This window comes from Metopolophium dirhodum, chromosome 5 (genome assembly GCF_019925205.1).
Source record: "Metopolophium dirhodum isolate CAU chromosome 5, ASM1992520v1, whole genome shotgun sequence".
Classification (NCBI taxonomy): Eukaryota; Metazoa; Arthropoda; class Insecta; order Hemiptera; family Aphididae; genus Metopolophium; species Metopolophium dirhodum.
In genome coordinates this window covers 29,860,472-29,880,545 of record NC_083564.1, presented here as the reverse complement: position 1 = coordinate 29,880,545, position 20,074 = coordinate 29,860,472, and the positions used below count along the sequence as shown (strand labels likewise).

At 33.3% G+C, this 20,074-nt stretch overlaps 1 protein-coding gene across 1 annotated transcript in view; it reads left to right on the top strand.

Moving 5' to 3' along the window:
* The window catches only part of LOC132944127 (tRNA dimethylallyltransferase), a 106,585-nt gene that overhangs the window by 18,621 nt on the left and 67,890 nt on the right, over nt 1-20,074 (top strand). The window contains exon 2 of the mRNA XM_061013309.1: nt 19,645-19,782. Coding sequence (XP_060869292.1) covers nt 19,645-19,782 — 138 coding nt within the window. The remainder of the gene's footprint in view (nt 1-19,644; nt 19,783-20,074) is intronic.

Genomic DNA, 20,074 nt, shown 5'->3' with positions numbered 1-20,074 from the left:
ATGATGGTTGCTAATGTGTTTATTCAATTTATATTTTAACAAATAATATTATCTTTATTTTACAGTAGGTACTATGTTTGTCTACAATTAAACAATTATTTTTGAATGAATATTACATTTTCTTCAGACGGAGTAAATGTAGGCAATATGAATACAATTGTTAGCGCGTATTCAAAATACTACAATGCTATAATACACCGTTATGATTGTAAATTAATATAATTATTGTATGAAGGTTAATTTAATTTAAGCTAAGTTAATTAATTTTTTTAATATAATAATAGTACCTACTCCTTCTATCTACCTATAATTAATTTGATGCTAATTTTAATATAATTAAAAAAAAAATGTATTGAAGATTTTCAAGGAAATCGTATCGTTTATTTTATTTTAGGCTCTTGGTACAAAAAAATATTTTTTTCAAAATTAAAATAGCTTTTTAGTTTTTTTTAATAATAATATTAGGTATGTACTTATCGCAATTTTAATGTTTTTAATTAAAAAAACTGAAAAAAAACAGCCCAAGTACCTCTATAAGCCTTACTCGTCTTAGGTCATTCACTGTTAGATAAAATGTCTATGTTTTTATTTTTTATCTTTCTATAAAAATATTAATTGATATACAAAATATGAACCAATATAAAATATTTCATAAAAATGTATAATTTAAAATAAATTGATATTAATTTTACAAATTGTTTGATATACGTATTTTGAGCGTTGAGAATTTTTTTTTTCTTTAAATGGCTTAATCTAATCCATAGATTCTTTAGAGAAATGCGTTCAAGTCATAAAAAAGTTTTTGAGTTAACGAATTCACGACTTTTTGGCACGGATACGGCCCCTATCGAGAGCGGCGCCGGTTTACTATGTGAATCAATGGACCTCTTCCGGTCTAATCGGTTGTGTAATGTGTCAAACTCACTCATAAATTCGTGAATATGTATGAGAACTGTTTGGTATCTCTAATTAATTTCTCTAATAAACAATTATTTTTATTTATTTTATCTTATCGTAACCACTATCAAAATAAATTGTTTTAACTGTCCGGTGGGTCTGAATGTATTAAGGAAAGATGAATTACAATAAATCAAGCAACCTTTTTTCATTCTTATTATTCTTATTTTTCGGAGAGAGGAGACGATCGTATTTGCTGATAGCAGTTTTCGTCACATATGTTTTCTCAAACGTGCATGGATTGATGACTTTACCCTGTAACCGGTTTCATCCCGTCGACACAACCCCGTCGTACCCATCCAATTATACAGTACAAATAACGTTTTATTATTATTAACGTCGTAATTAAGTGTTGTTGGTTTGCAAACAAAACGTTGGGACTGCTATCTTCAGCAGTTAACATAAAATAAGCTATTGATGAGGCAGTCGCGGCGGCGGACTGCTGTTGGCCATTAAAATAGTTGAGTCTTGCAGAGTCACACACTTTTATGTGTCCCATTCATGATAGATTTATTGGCGGGAATTCAGTGCCACGGAGTGTATGTATATAATATGTATAATATGAGAAAATGGCATAAATCCAATATGATATGTGTGACCAAGAATTAATTTAGGCATTTTCCACTGGGACTCGAGAGTTAATTTTGGATCGAGATAACAGACAAATTGTTAAACGCGTTTCAGATGTTAAATTCAAATACGCAGCTATATATTATTACGATTATTACGCAGTCTTAAGTGATGAGTTATCAGAAATTTGATAGATTAATCATTTAAAATAATGTATTCTAATTTCTAACCTAACGATTTCAAACGTACTTCTAGAATAAATTAAACATTATGCAAATCTACGAATGAATAAAACTATATTTTAATTTAAACTTCGGGGTGATCATTCATTTTTATTTGTAAATATTTAATGACAATATAAAATTAGAAAATGTAAATTGATGCATTCTTTTTATCTGATAATTTAGTTTATACATATTTTGATGAAACTTTTATCAATGAATATGAGCTACAGACTAAATGTTTAGACTATTCATTGATAAAACCATTATTAACTATATACAACTATCAAACGTATAATTAAATCAAAATTAACAAACAATTATTTATAAATAATTAATAATAAAAAAAAAAATACATCACTACATTTTTTATTTTTATTTTGTCATTAAGTATTTACTAATAAAAAAATATTGATCACTTTTAAGGTTTAAGTTATAGTTATATTAATTCGTAGATCTGCATAATATTTAAATCTTCAATAAAATGAGATAAAAAAATTGTTATTTATTTAATTAAACGAAAAAAACATAATTTATTTTGTATGAAATATCAATATATAGCTTCATAATATAATATAGGTATTGTGCTTATAATAACAAATAACTGTTAATTTAAACTTTATAAATATGGGTGTATAACATAATAGGGTGGACAGAATTTAAACCACTGCGAATTTGGTAACACGAGAATCACAAATATAAAGGAAAAAAATGTATATATTTGGGTGTGTAGGTTTCAATTATTACTGAAGACCTGCAAACCAGTAGTAAACCCAGTGACATGGAACAAATATATGGAATTGTACATATTTAAGACGTCCCTTGTGTTTGTGGCGAGTTGAAACCACTACGGGGGATTGGATTTGGGTTTTCGTTTATGAGAAACTCCATTCATAATTCTTTGGAGGCAATATTGAAGACCGGTGTCTCATTGACAATATACGAACACCTGGGCAATGCCGCCTTCATCCGTGAGCAATTATGTGAAAGGAATAACCTAAGGTCTTTTTGATAGAATTTATAGTGAACTCGTTGTAATTATGTCTATAGAAAAAAAAAATCATATTTCGCTCAATTAAACACTTTGAGGTCATAAATTTGGACATTTAATATACTTAATCTCTTCCCGGTATTGAAATAAGGTTCAATTTGACTAATAACTGTTATTAAATACTAAATAGACCAAGTGCCGCAATTGTTAAATTGTATAGGTTAGGTTAACCTATTGTAATATATCTACTGAAATCCAAGTTTATCACCGTATTGTTATTTACGTGTTCTTAAAAGCGAAGTAATTTAATTTTTTTTTATATCATAGAACCAGTTATGAATGGATCTTGATTACATGCATATTATTTAGCCCAGATTCCTCGACGAATAATAGTCGATTAGATATGTAGACATGTATAGTATTTTCTCTGCATTCTTACTGTTGGTTGTCGCAAAAATAGTTTGCTATATTATTATTATACACTATTAAAATATCAAGTTCTACACGTGTACGCTTAGCTCATGACTATTATTAGTTACTTTTGACTGAACCGATTTTATCGGAAACGTGTGATACGTATACATAATACATAGGCGTTATAAAATTTTGGATTAAACAAATTGTATATTATAATAATTATACCATGTACAGAAGAGTGTATTATACGGTGTAAAAATTAGTTATTTTAATAATTGTTATTAGATATTTTATTATTACATTTTTAGGGCGAAATTTGATAAAATACAAAGCAACTGAGCATAATATTAGAATATATTATTATACAATTTAATTTTAAAAAAGTTAGACGTTTCGACGCATTTCGATGCAGGCTTTTCGGTCGCGCGCCGTGGGAACGCATGCGACGGCGTGCGGCGCGCCGCGGTACATTTGATTCGTGCCTAAAAGATCGCCTCCGAATGATCCTATGGGCGAGCCGCGCCCGCGCTAGACCGACGAGCTCTGACGATCCTCACCATTCCCACGGCGCGTCATTTGTGCGATACCGAGCGCACCCGGGCCGTGGGGCTTTGCGCGTAAAAACGCATCTGCTCTCGGCGTGACGATTTTCGATTCCGACATTCCTGTCGTTTTTTGGTCACCGTCTATCGTTCCCGGATAACGTTTCGTCGTGTGTGTGTGTGTGTGTGTGTGTGTGTGTGTGTGTGTTTTTGTTTAAGTACCTACACAAACATTTTGTTGTTATAGTCTTAATATAATGAACACAAACAAAATACAAATAAACCCTGAGGTATTTATACGTCGGGCACGAAACACAGACCATTAGCTCAAAGTTCATAATATTTATTACGTCTTGCTTCATCTTGCACGAGATTATCTCATCCATTACCGCCACGACGAATACCTATTGTGAATATTATTACCTCTTCCACCGTTTACATTTTAATCATCGCACACATTATTTGCGTCTGAATTATTTGGGTTTCGGACTCACCACACGCATATAATTATTAGTTAAGTTTGATGTATCATTTTATTGATATTATATACATATAATAGTATATAAGTATATGTTTTTATCGTCTACTAAAACTTAAAATCTCATCGGCATTTATAATATATAATATCATATTATATTGTGTACTTTGATAACGGTCGAGTTGCAATCACTTTTAACGAAGTTGATATAATAATACGATATAATTATATGGAACGTTCTATTATCAAAGTTTAAAATGTATATGCCTGCTCGTCGCGTGTACTTTTGAACTAGACTATAGGTATAACAAATCAAATTATGGCCAATATATTTATAATATTATGTACCAGAACAAAGAAACTCATTGAACCGAGTCTATCAATATATTAAAAATGTTTAGCTTACTTTCGTGCTTAATAATCAAATGAGATATGTATGTATTCAACTTTTAACGAGTTACATATTTTAGCGTGATTGAAACTAAAATTTTGGCGGGGGGAATTCCCACAATGGAATAAAATGTATGCAACGTCTGAAGTTCTCTTGGTGGTCCGTCTCTCCGATACCTACGTAAATAGTTTCGTAGCGTGCGCACATTATTTATATAATATGTATATTACTCCGTCGTCTTTTTTCTTAATTGCATTTTGATTTATATCACCGCCCCTTAACGAAGTGAATTCAACCATCATATACTTTTATAAAAAGGTCAAGTACAAATTCCAGTTTTTAAAAAGGAATTATATCATTTGCCCCGTGTTGACCAAGTATGATAGTTGATATTAAGTTTAATATTACGTCTGATACGATATATTCATAGCAGATCGAACAAAAGTATATTATACAAACGTAAAATATTATTAAATTGTTTTGTTTTGTTTTAAAATGTTAAACGTTAAAAAAAACATTTCCATTTGATTTCAATTAGATTTTTCATTCAATGTACTGTTTATTTTACTGTGGAAAAAACATCTCGCACTTATTACATCGTCTGTTATTTTTGTTCAATTGTAAAAAAAACATCATTCTTTGTAAAAATCAGAAACCAAAATATTATATTTTCTTACTAACAATTTCCCAAAATTAGAAAAGTACACATTTGTCTTCTAAGTACCGTATAATATAAGTCGTAACAAAAATATAGTATTGTTCGGTGCACCTAAGTTTATCAGATGAGGGTTTTTCATATCCTGAATATAACCCTGAAAATCGTAAAGTGCGCGCTCTCTTACTGCAGTATCATATGTTTCTTTTTTCTATTACCTGGCGGTGCGATGGAAGCGATGTGTATCAAGCCACGTCTGAACTTTGGCGGACAAATCTCTATAAAACAGTTGCAGTTAAACATCGATGTGTGTGGTATGAATCGGTGGGGGGGGGCTCTTGTGCTTATGAGAAGCGGTGGCGTTCGGCACTGCACTTGCACACTCGTGTGATAAACGAGTCCGGTTAATGACCTTGGTCAATTGTCTGCGATAGATGTGTTTCAAGGACCCGACGTTTGGTAACCCCTGCGAGCGGGTGGTGGTGATTCCAATTAAAAAAAAAAAAATAAAAACGGAATAATAATAAAATAAATAATATAACGATAAAAATAAACTGGGCCGCGACCGGTCGTCGCATGGCGGGGGGGTGGCGGAGTTCCGCGGCTGCGCGGGGGCGAATCGTTCGCCTTATGCAAAAATTGAATGGGAATCTCCTCCGGTCCCGCGAGACCCCCTCCCCATTTACACAGACGCACACACACCAACACTCACACAAAAACACACACACCCGTCCCCACCAGCGGTCCAACGACAGGCGTTGTCGTGCGTGTGCGCTAGTCGCCGGCGGACCGGTTGTGTGCCGGCCAGCCGCGCGGCGTGACCTGTCGCCCGGCGACATTGCCAAAAAGCCGACGCCGCCGCCGCCGCTTGATTGTACGGCGGGCGGTCGGTCGGTCGTCGAGAGACTCACCGCATTCCTGAGCGCCGATCCAGTTATCGCAGCAGCGGCAGCCACCGTCTCCTCCACCGCCACCACCACCTCCATCATATCCTCCACCATCGGACCGAGTTCGATATCGGTCGGACCGAAGTGTGTGTGTGTGGGGGGGGGGAATTCGTTTATAAAATATGCCGCCGCCCTCTATGTCTTTGCGTGTGTGCGCGCGCGCCTGGACCGCGTACGACGAGCCGGACAATGGAAGTCACGAGAAAGTCATATACTTATATTGTCATAATAATATATTATATTACTATTGCTATTGCATACGGACGACGATAATAATTTACCATCGGCTCGCGTGTTCATACGATTATTGTTGCGTATTTTCGTATATTATTATAATATTATATAGTAATAATATATTAAAAATCTATATATTATTATATATTTTTACCGGCCGGGGGCCTAACTTATAATATATTGCGTGCAGATGTTCGACTTTGCTGCTGCTTATTCAGGATTCCACCCGAATCGAAGGACTATTGTATTGCAGATTTCGGGGGTCGACCATTGTCCCGAGCTGCAGATTTGATTTTCGCCAAATTCCCACCCACCCAAATACCATCCACCCACCCACCAACCCACAGCTGGGGCGTCGCGCTCTTTCTTTCTCGAGTCCCATAATAGGCAGGTATCAATGTTTTATTTTATGACGCCCCGTCAGCTATAATAGTTATGACGTAACAACAACCGCATACCGTTGTTTTTAAAACGATTTGATCGATTCGTTTAATATACCTTTATTTGCATATATTATCATGTGCACAATAGTCGAGACTAGATAATATAATATGGCAGAAATATATTATCTACGGCCAAATAATAGTATGTTCACATTTATTATAGCTGCAGTGGTGTCTTGCAACCTGATTTTACACAATTTACAAACGTTCCACTCGTTTTGTATAGCTTATTCAATTTCTATATAATTTTCATTACGAAAATGATGATAATGATTAGCATATTATTATATACTATTTATAATAAAGTAATATGTAAATTGGACGTATCGTGGCGAAATTTTGAATCCCGTATTATAATATTATGTATATATAACTTTGATATTGCCGAATTATATTTGTACCTTTGAAAAGATAGAAATTACTGAATCTAAAATGAAATATGAATAACATAATTGAACGCAAGTTCAAAAATACAATTTTTTTTCTTTGAATACATTATAACGATGTAATCAAAATTTTGAGTTTTCTGAGAACCTCTCAACCACAGTCCTCGAGTATTATTACTGGCATAATATAATATCTGCTGATAATATTGAGTTCAATAACACCATAATTTTTGATACCACAATGACACTTACATTTTTTTTCAAAGATATTCTGTATGCATTTTTATGATTTTTAAGTAAAAAAAAATGTCACTAAAAATAATAACATAACGGTGACATTACATTATTAATTCTTTTTTATTTAATTTATTATAATGTTCAAGGTTTAAATATCGAGCTTAGATTTTAAGCTGAGTGAGTTTGCTCCTACAGTGATATGTTTTATTTTCTAGACAAATTCCTCATGTTATAAAATATATTATTATTTCAAACAATAATAAAACACTGTCTGTGCCAAGGTGAGCTTTAAGTGAGCGACGCTCAACGCGTAATCCGCGCGTATCTTTTCTACGTACTTTTTAATTTTTGGATATCCTTTTAAGTTCTCTAATTAACACACCCGTGTGAAAAGAGTGATGTCTATAATAAATTTACTGTTTACTCTTTAGAATAGTATAACTATTTTAATCTCTGCTGATAAATTGTAACTGATTGGTGGGTACTTACTAATAACGTTACCATACTATATAATATAACTATTAATTAGTTTAGAGTATTTGCTTATACTTAATAACTGACACGCGACCAAACTTATGGTTTTATTCATTATAATATAGTTACTTTCAGAGTTAACATTATGAAAAATGTATCGAATTTCGCACAATTAGCCATTAGGGTATATAGTATTAATTCTGTTTGAACTTTGAAGGATCAGAAAAACCGCGGATAAATGGACATTGAAAAAATTCTTAATGTTGATTTTTCAAACGTTATCTATTTGTAATCGCACTCTTGTGAATTATTATTGTTCCATCGCCGACTGTCTACGGCTCGTGACCGTGCGCTGCGAAACGTGTTGAGGACATTTAAGCTGAATAATATGTCGTTCATAAAAATAGATAGACTGCACTTTAATAATACGATATAATCGCGTAATATTATTCGATCAGTCGTTGTGTGTGTAGGACATAATATTATATTATAGTTTCATATTATATAATACGTTGCCTATAAGCAAGACAAAAAAATAAATTTTATTTCGTCTTGTGTAGCTTTTTAACCCGACTTGGCTGACTCGGTGTAGTTGATATTTATTTTTTTCTGACTTCGTTGAGGTTTTTTTGTTCAAGCTATATTTATACGTCTTTTGCGTCTTTTGCATCGTGTGTGCGGTGGTTGGCGCATTGCATTGCACGTTGTATATTGGATATAGTTATTATATTTACTATATGGTTGGTTGGCGTGCATATTTAAAATTAACTTATTGCTATAACTTCGAACTGTTCTATTTCAATTTAATTATATTTATGAAAACAAAACTAATGTTTTTAGTTTTATTAAAAAAATATTTTATATAAAAAACTAAAAAGTATCTTTGCGCAGTAATTAGTATTAAATCGTAATTATTGTTTTATATAAACCATAATAGATATTAATTATAATATTATATATAGGATTACAGTACTTATACCCTTATACTTAATCATGTTTGCCGTTGGTACCTAGTGCAAGTTTCCGTAATAGATTTTGTTACACCACTACATAGTTTTACGTGATACTACTTATTAATCCAACGAAAATGTCTTCGTTACATTTCTACCCTGTGGACATTGTATCTTGAGGGGTATCGCTATTTTAACGATGGGTCATTATATCTTGTATAGTTCTATTGTTTTAAGACTCTAGTGAAAAAGAACAATTGAAAAACTGATAAAAATCTATCGTTATTGTATCAATACTTTCTGTATTTGGTTTCTTCTCTCCACAGTAAGCTATTATTCAATTATATAGGCATATATAGAGTGTTGTAATTATGTATGTATAATGTAAATAGACCAATTTACCAATATTATTAATATTGATCTATAATTTATCATCTAATAGTAAGATGAATGTAATGCGATATTATCAATAGGTATACCGCAATGATATGAAGGTACGAATTAATATTACTAAAATATATTACTTAATTCATTTCAATTCGAAAAGAAATTAATATTTTATATCTAGACGTGTTATTTTTTTTTAATTTTTATACGAAGGTAATACTCATTTTAGTTACTCGTATCTTATGTTTTTGGTTTTACAATATATATATATATATAACACTGTAAACCGTATAAAATCGCATAAACCGTTTAAACTTTAAATCTTACTTAGGCATTTACGCATTTTTATGAAGCTGAATTACTTTCGTATACCGCTGCTCCAAACTCTATAAACACTAAACAGCTTCACGTACTTTTCGGCGTTACAGAACTGCGGGATTATTTTTGCATGAAAAAAAAACGATATTTTCAATTGGGCGGATGATACCGTTGATATATAGTATAATGTTCAATATTGTCTCCATTATCTTCAATACTATAAGAGTCTGCTGCACAAAATAGTACTGGTTGGACCTTTCTTTCCCACAACAATTTGACTGATAACGTTGTCTCTTTTCAACATAAAGTGCATGTGCAAAACTCAGCAGTGCAGCTGACTGTGTTCTTAACTATTTACATTTTATCAGCCAAAGGAAGTCGGGCTGCTTGAATAAGTACAATGTGCATGTATATGTGCAATATGTGCAATACGTGCAATACGTGTAATAATATTATAGTTATTTGTTGTTTGTAAGCTCCTTGAAATCGTCCGAAGGTACATCATAATGAGGCGCGTTTCTATATGGAAATTCAAAAAAATTAATCTTTTGCTCGGGCTACGCCGGGCAGGACACCTAGTTATCTATAATTTCGCACAGCAGTCTGCAGATCAGTATAAAGTATTGTTTCATATAAAATTATACCATACAACAACATTATATACAGTCCGAATATCATGTGTATAAGATATAATATCATGTGCATCTCCCTTACCGCCTGTCGCCCATTGAGAATTTGTTCGATTAAAATGATTTTTTTCGGTTAATCGAACACGACAATAAATAATAATATTATTGAACGCGGAGCTGTTCGGCGCAGTCTCGTCAGCTGCCTCGGAACGTATATCTATATACGATTCGTATAGGCTACGACAGTACGTACGACCTGTCATTTTCATTACGTATTATACAATAATTTATATAGGTATGTACCCTAGTGTAATGATACAATTTTCCGCTCAAAAGCAAAAAATTCAAAACACAAAACAAATTATCGACACACATATTATATTTGCGTCGTGTGGCTTCGGCGGCGTTACACGAGTATGGTCGTCTACACGTAAACACTGTGTACAGTGTGTATAGTAGGTATATAAATATGTACAAATTTATTATTATAGTATATATGTATACAACACGCCTAAGTACGTATTATACATAGGTACCCTGTACGTACGTGCAGTGCGCGTGCATGTGAACGTGTTACGCCGGTCGCATGCAGTCTGCCGAGCACTAGACTAGAAATAATACGCATATGAGAAGTATTATTTAACTTGGCACGCACGCATCGTGGCTAACGTATTATGTATATATTATATGTAATATATATATAATAGGACCGTGTAACACCGCCCCCGAGGTATGGTATAATAATATATACGTGTATATACAGGGTCATCCGAATTTGATCGTACACAAATATTGTTTGCGGAGTGGGTAATCGCATTAAAAATCATAATAAAAAAATCTGTATAATTTGTATGACCCATTTGTATACAGAGTTTTGATATTTACGCGAGCGGAAAATAAAAACTAAAACAGGAGCAAGTTATTATTTATAAACCTATCATTATTTTCGCGGTAATTATATTGTGTTTCAGTATACATAATAATATTATGATAGTGCGATTTAATGATCGTTTGCGCATTGTCGTCTGTGTTCGTAATTGAGTTAAGTTGAATAATTTTATACCGGGCAATCAGGTTTTAATTGGATTATCATCGGAAAAATTATTTATTGTTTCGTAAATAGCAGTTATTTTAATTATTATAGATGACGTATGGTTGTCTGGTGGTTAGAAATCGAGCAATTCGTTTAAGTCTTTGAAGATTTTATTAAAAAAAAAAAACTATGAACATAATTAATAATTATTAGTTATTACTATATTGTACTTCAACTTAAGAGGATGTCAGCACACTATTTGTTTTCTCTCTCTGGCCCACGCGCAACGTAGACAAAACGTATTTATACGAAGAATCATTATTTCTATGTTTTTAAGTAATCTTAGAGTAAAATCACCTATTACAAAAAAGATAGAGAATAATATTTTTAAGGGAATGACATATCGATTTGTCGAAATATTGTACCAAAACAATTTAAATTAACAACATTTTTTGTTTATTTTGAAAGTCGAATACAAAGTCAAATAACAATAAAATATAAAATCGATAAGTCATTCCCTCAAAAATATTATTCTCTATCTTTTTTGTAATGGGTGATTATACTCTAAGATAACTTAAAAATATAGAAAAAATGATTCGTTTTGTACATGTTGCGCGTGGGCAAGAGAGAGAAAACAAATGGTATGCTGACATCCTATTAAACTGCAGACGTATCCTGGACAATTAAATTAACACACACACTCTCGTATTATATATATTAATGAAGATACATATTATGTTATGACTTTCCATTCTCAAATACGCCCGCATACATTATATAATATTTTTTAATCCACATCCGCTATGCGCTCGCATAATATTATATCCACGTTTTTAATGAAGACTTTTTCTTGATCAGACGTCTAATAGTTTATAATATTATTATGTTCGGTAGAGTATTGGTAGTTTCAATCGTCCGATAACCTGTAAAGTAATTTATATTTTTTGCAGGGCACTGAAATAGTAATAAACTAATAAATAAATCGATCCAGAAGGTTTGGGGCTTCTAATGATGGTTAACGCGTTTTGTAAATAATTGTAGATGACTGTTTTAAATTAGGCCTAACGGATTGTATGTTGTTGGATACTGTTGTGAATATATTTATATACCGATTACCTTTTGAATTATTAAATGCAAACAAAAGTTAACATTATTACTATTGTTATGTTAAGTGCTAATAAGATTATTTTCATTTTCTAGGGTATAGCAACCAACTCTGCACTTTTTTACTTTTTTCTTTCGATATACTCGGTTGACGCTATCGATTGATCAATTTGATATTTGTGTATATTATTTTCAAAAAGAAATAGTTTTCAAATTATATGTACCAATGAAAATATTTAATATTTATATATTACATAGTTTCTATCGGATCTTTTTATGACAATATCGTCTATGATGGTTTCCGCGGTTAACTTGCTATTTAACAAATACCATACGCAGTCTTGTATATGTTTTGTTTGGACATGACCTTAACATCATTGTATCGACCAACAGTCACCACCACCACCACCACCACAGACAATTCGTACGGATTAAGTTTACGCGGGTATATGCAGACTGGTGCAGGAACTCCTCTGAGGCGGAGATGTATAAGTGAAAAAGTAGTGGTTTTTGCTCGTAAACCGTATAGTCATTATCATTCGTAATATATTGTATATTATTATTTTCGTAATTTACTAGTACCTTGTATGTGTATATATATATATTTATTTACATGTAAGAATGTTGTGGGTCGTTAGCCTCGTCGCCGCCGCCGACGTACGCATATAATGTGCTGGCTAACGAGATTTTTCGAGATATTTTGAGACGGCAGTGCGGGAGCGATCGTGTTCTTTCGTGGAACTGCAGCAAAAAAAATCTTAAAACTAAAAAAAAAAAGTTTACCGGCTGGCGAAATGGATTGTCGTTCGCCGTCGACGGGCCACCACCGGCACTCATCATTACGCTTGGCGGCGGCGACCTTAACCCTCGTCGCCGTGTCTGGCGACGGATCCAGTCGTCGTCGTCGTCGCCATAAGAAGAAATCGCACGACGCCGCCTATCGTCCAAGGCCCGTGCCACGGCCGATAGCTGCTTAATTTTTTTTTGTTTGCGTTTTCTTCTGCCATTTTTGTGTTTTTCGATTTTTTTTACTGCGACTGTAAATTATAACGATTAAAAACTCAGTTGATCACGTACCTGCATCACGTACCCCAACTATATGTAACCTCACCCACACGTCGGCCCTTATCCGTCGAGATACCGACCTAGACCAAGACAAAACGTATTGTCGAAAACCCCCACCTATACTCACCATCATATTATCTATCGCTCTTATCCCTCTCCTCACCCGGTCATTTCTAACACTTCCTCTAACCTTCTATGTACCGTAGTCGTCCGTGTAATATTATAAGTAAGTACTGCGATGGGGGTAAATATACATTGTTATTATTATTATTGTTTTTTTTTATCATTATTGTCGTTACCATCATTATGACCAGAGACACGTTTGACACGCTGTAATGTATACTGTTTAAATATTATTACTATTATTATTATTTTACCGCACGTTTTGTTTGTATATTATGATAATGGTATACATGTTGTTACCTATACGGTCTTGTTACACGGCTATTGTTTTGCGAGTACATGTACTCGACTTTCAGCAAGTCGATGACATTTAAATAGTGTTACAACAGTATTAAAAATCGGTATTACCATGTTTGATTTAACTACGAAACCGGGTTAAAGGAGGAATATCGTTTTCGCGTATAGTCTTCAAAAGTTAACCCCCCCCCCCTTGTTTACTCGTTGTAATATCGAACACTATAATTAATAATATTATGTATGTATACCTACAGTAAATTTCTTTATGGACCGTATAGAGGAGTGTCGTCGAATCAAATATGTTTGGAGTATATGAGTATTTGGGTTTAATAAAGCTTAATTAATTATTTATTATATAAAAACAAAATTTGTGATATTTTATTTATACATGTTGCGCGTGTTAAATGGTTAATATAACATCAACGCTTATACCGTTTCCGGTGTCATATACATATTATATATAGGACCTATTTATACCATCATATAGGTGACTTTACAATCCGCTGTGATTTCCAAAAAAAAAAAAACGATTTGGCGCTGTGATTGGCTGAATCTTGCGGTTAGTAAGAGGTAAATCTGAAAAATGTTACCATTATAGTATATTTCATGTACCTACCAGACTATCAGAGAGTATATCATACCTTACTCAAATTAAATTTTAAATCAGTTACCATTATTATTACCACCTAGTCCAACAATACAAACACTTGTATCACTTCATTACGCAATAAATAAATTACTATACTTTTCCGTGATTTATTTCCGGAAATTACGGTTCACGTTATCACTGCGGTGTAGTTTGAAGTCGCCCAAGTAGCCAAAGTACCGCGGGCCTTATACATACAATAGCGACGCATAATGTAATAGACTATTTCGCCTGGATTCACTATGCTCCGATAGTTGACGGCGACTGCAGGCGAGATCTTATTTCCTGTGCGGATTTCGCCGCTGATAAAAACATAAATATATCTCCATTTGCGCCGCTCGATATTCGTATGACACCGTGCACGTTTTTATCAAACATTCCGCCAACGACCAAAGTTTGATATAATTACTGTGCGCTATCTTTCTGCAAAACGGCGTGGCGGTCAGACGCGAGAATAACATATAATATATACGCTGCCCGCAAGCTTATAACGACATATTATTATTATTGTTGGCGGCGCTTATGCGCGAGGTTTCCTCGTTATCATGACTAATTGAGGATAAAACATTTTATCAGTAATTTACACTATAGTATGTTAATTTTTCGTATATTCCACGAGCCCGCGAGTTGTTGTAAACAAATTAGATAATTAAAGTACATATTTGACGCGCAAGTTGAATAAATTATAACATAATATTTCGAAATTTCCCGCGTTTTGTTACACACCGTAATACTATATATTGTTATATTATAATAATAATAATGTGGTGCACATAGTGTACATACAATACGGCGCCAACTCGTAACGCTACTTTTGTATCATTAATAAATAAGTAGTCGTTGTAGTAATAATATTATAACGTCGTACGCGTCCGAGTGTGTATACTGCAAAAATACGCAATATCTTATTAATCTCAACCGAGACGACGGACGTGTAATTTAAATTTAAAAAAAACATTCTGCAAAGAATTCATAGAATTTTGGTCTTATTCTCGATACAGATAGGTTAGTATTACTTAGGTACGTTTTATAATATATTTTATTGTTATGCAACATCGGAATGGAAAACTCGCGAACAACAACACGAAAGTTTAAAAAATGCATTCCGTATGACCGCCGTCTAAATACGAACGCATGAAATGTGTATGGTCGCAACATTTTTAGTGGTTTATTACCTACTGCATATTTTGGTACCTATTTAATATCATAATAATAGTAATATAACAGTTGTGCATCACGACGTGTTTAGGCCGCCGTCGTAAACCGCAAAATATGTGTAGGGCTTTTATTGTTATTGACGTTTTTGCGGGGAGACGACCGTCCAGTGTCTCGTATCTAACATAATAAATTATTATGCGTGTGCGATAATAATAATTTTTTTACACATGCACCGATTGTAATAATATATAATAATATACAATATGTATATTGTATATATAGCTGTGTTATACGTTGAGGTATATGCGTGACTATTAATATTAAATTCGACTTTGAAACGACGATATATTATATTCATAGGTGTGTGTATATATATATATATATGGACGTAAAGCCATCATCCACATAAATTCCTCTCTCGACGGCAGGCAATCTAATTGGCCGGTTTAAGTCGTTTAGATCACAGATATGATTCACTCGGAGAATTTTAAACTAGAATGCTCCGAGACTGATATAAACAATATTATTCCGCATGGCAGCAAACCCATAACGTTTATAAACCTTATTATAATATGTTATATTATTATGTTCTGATTAATATTTTCTATAACGTGCATTCGCGCGTGCCTGCATTGTAGTGGACTATAATTTTTTCTGCGTCTGGGGAAAAAAGAACGTAGAAAAATAAATACATTACTCTGGTTAAATGTATTAATATTGTGTTACACTGATGTCTTATTAAATGTTCTATAACCCTATAACATTTTCTAACACTGTTGAATAATTAGAAAACTGTTATTGATACATATTTATAAGATAAAAAAAAAATCATTTGTTGAATTTTTTATTTTCTTTACTGATATTTTGTTTAATACGCATACAAATAACTGTATATAAATATATAATATATGTGTTTTGTTTGATACAGCCGTTTTATGTTTCACAATCGCTGATAATCAATACTTATAATAGGTATAGTGAAAACCGTTGTCCGAAATATATTAAAAAACATTAATTACAAGGGACCAAATATACCTATACCTATACTATACCTATATAAATTATTATTATTACCGTATACTATTCAATAATAATAACAATGAGGATGAAAATAAAAATTAAAAAACGCTTTTGTGATCGTCGAATCGACTTTAATAGTTTTTAATATCGCTATTTGTATAGTACTTATAAGCGTTTCATGACTTTATTTCTTCTACGTCAAACCATATCGCCATAACTACGCTTGTATTAATAATATTATAATGATATTATCTGTTATGAATATTATATACTGAATACCAATTCAAACGGTTTGTACATAAACGTGGGAAACTATTTCGAAATAAGTAAAATATTTAGCGCGTTTTCGAGTGGGCGTTAGCAGGAAAATAAAATTGTGCTCCTATACAGAACAGATATCATTTATATACTTTATGCGATGAAATTCGACTTTATTATTCCGTGAAAACATTATAATATAAACATATACATGTATAATTGTAATATATGCGTATGCCATTCGGATATTATATTATATTCAAATACATATTATTATCAAATCATGTATCCGCATATGCTATTATTATGACGTATATAATATCGTCGTACAGTTCGATATGCAATTAAAATTTGCCGGTTTACTTCAGTCTTGAAATATTGGCGTTAAATAAGACTATATTATAACATAATATAATATAAACGGAAATGCTTCGAAGAGTATAATATATTATATAAATCGAAAAATCTCTGCGGATAATCTTCTCTCTGTTCGGTCTACTACCACGCCCCGGGTAACGCGTATGTTGTATATGTATGTATATATGTACTCGTATGTATGTATGTATGTATGTATGTATGTATGTATGTACGTATGTATGTATGTATGTATGTATGTATGTATGTATGTATGTATGTATGTATGTATGTATGTATGTATGTATGTATGTATGTATATGAATGATAGAGTTGATACGATCATTGATAAATACGCCCGTGCAGGTCGGGCTTACACATTTTTAGTAAACTATGGTGTAACGTCGTATAGTCTTGTGCGTGCATCGCACGCGATAAAGTCCGACAAAATTATTCGACCGAAAACCTGCACGGCCACGTATATATATATATTATAAATATAGAGTGTAGAAGAAAAAGCTCTGCGCGCTATAGTGTCGAGTGGGAGGGTGCGGCATGCGATATTGAACGTTAGACAATATACCTAACTATATAATATATACGTGCTATATATACATACATCTTTCCCCCCTTTAGTGATCAATCCTAAGTTTTACGGTTGATTTTTTTGCATGTCTTCCACAGTGCTTGCTTGCGGGGATGATTTTTTTGTCGACCGAATGTAATTTTGGTACGTCCTGTGCTCATCTCTGTTGTTGCTAACAATTTTTTCCTCAACAAATTCATGGCGTGAATTGTCAGTCGTCGGTGTCTGACATTCTGCAGTGACCGAATATATATATATGCTGGTACACCTCCATCCATTGTACCCTGGCGCCTCGTAGGGTGATGATAAAAATACACTACAACCTAAATGTACACTCAGTTATTATACTTGTTTTAAAATGTTTAAGTTTAAAAATATTTATTGAAGTACTTACTCGCTGTTGTTAAATTTTGTAAAATTGTTGTATATATCTATTATAATATTGTATACAAGAATGGTAGAGACATAGGCGGCCGCGGGGTCGAAAAAAATACATGATGCCTAGGAACCGACCGAAAGTATTTATAAACAAATAATAACGGGTAAGAATACCATTCCTTGACGATGGCGGCGCGTGGGCTGTTTAAAATTTCCGTCACCTAACCTACCCCACAGACGGGCCGACAGAGATAGGCTGCAGAGAGACGAGGTTTATGTATTTTGTGTCCTGCAGCTATATACTATATAGCTATTATATTATGTACATATAATGTAACCGACAACCTACCGTATATATAGGTAGCGTGCAACAAGTCTGCCGCCGGCGGCCAGACACACCACTGCGCCGCAAAAGGTAGACAAACACACTTACACACGCACACTCATCCGACGCAGACGGATCAATATATGGCGTTATGCGCCGGTAGACCACCACCCCTCAGGTCTCGCCGACGATTTTTCCCGCCGCTGCGTCGTGTTATATTGCTGCATTGCTACAACCCGAATATATTAGAAAACCTCCTCCTCTTCCTCCTTCACCTCGCATATACGTTATGTATAGACCTATGTGTATGTATGTATGTATGTATGTACCATATATATGTATTTATGCTACCCACGGGGAATTCCCGAATCGGGTTTAGTCGACATTTAAAATGTACAAACAATTTACAATTTTAAAATACTCATAACTCGCTTTAAAATTAAAATATAATAAAAAGCCCACGAGATTGCCTAGATATCTCACCTGTAATTTTATGAGAAGTCAATTCACTCTAATTTTTAAACTAACGAAGCTAAACGTGATCTGCTGAGGGGAAAATTTTCTATATTACGCACTTGTAAGACGGAGATAACACTTGCGGGTGTCACGTCCTCTCAATACATAGTTTGTTTTTTATATCAATTGATATAAGTACTAATAAATGATTTAAAATAATGTATTATGATAATGAAAATAAAAATGATTGAATTTGTATTATATTTATTATGACTGCTAAGTAATAAATCCTGACATCGAGAGTTACGTTCAATTTACTTTATATTTACTCATAGGTACCTACGCATTTTTTTCTATACATATTCCTCCATAGTTTATTTAGGGGTTGCATATTTAAAATGTCTCTAAGACAGACGTGTGTATACATATTAGTTATTGGATATATTATTATGTATAACTCTGCACTCATATTATGTTATATTATTATTATCAAGTTTAAAAATATTAATTTTAACACTACTTAAACACGGGTGGATAATCCTGAATTAGGTATGCTTATTTTAGCCATCGTATCGTATATATATATAGGTATACATTGCTTGGTTTTTCCGCAGGTCTACAAAGGTCTTGACGTAGCCACCAATAAGGCTACCGATGAAGAGATGGACGGAGTCCCGCACCATATGATGGGCACCGTGGATTGGCGTGACGAGTGTAACGTACACCAGTACAGGAATGAAGCTCTAAAAATTGTATCCTTTTCTCGTTATTATTATTATTATATTAATATTATATTATGATGTTGTAATTATCGCGTAACCTGCAGTTAAAATAACGACGAAAAAAGGTTCTTTACGCTCGGCCCTCCGTATAGCCTTAGTATATTATAGCTGATTAACGACCTCTTGTTCGTGTTTAAACAGCAGGTTTCTAATGAAGTCCTTTTGTCGTGCATACTCGAATGTCACGCTTCGTGCTGTTTGTCAGGGTATGTGTGTGTATTTTTTTAAACACTTTTCCTATATCACATGCGTATGTGTGATA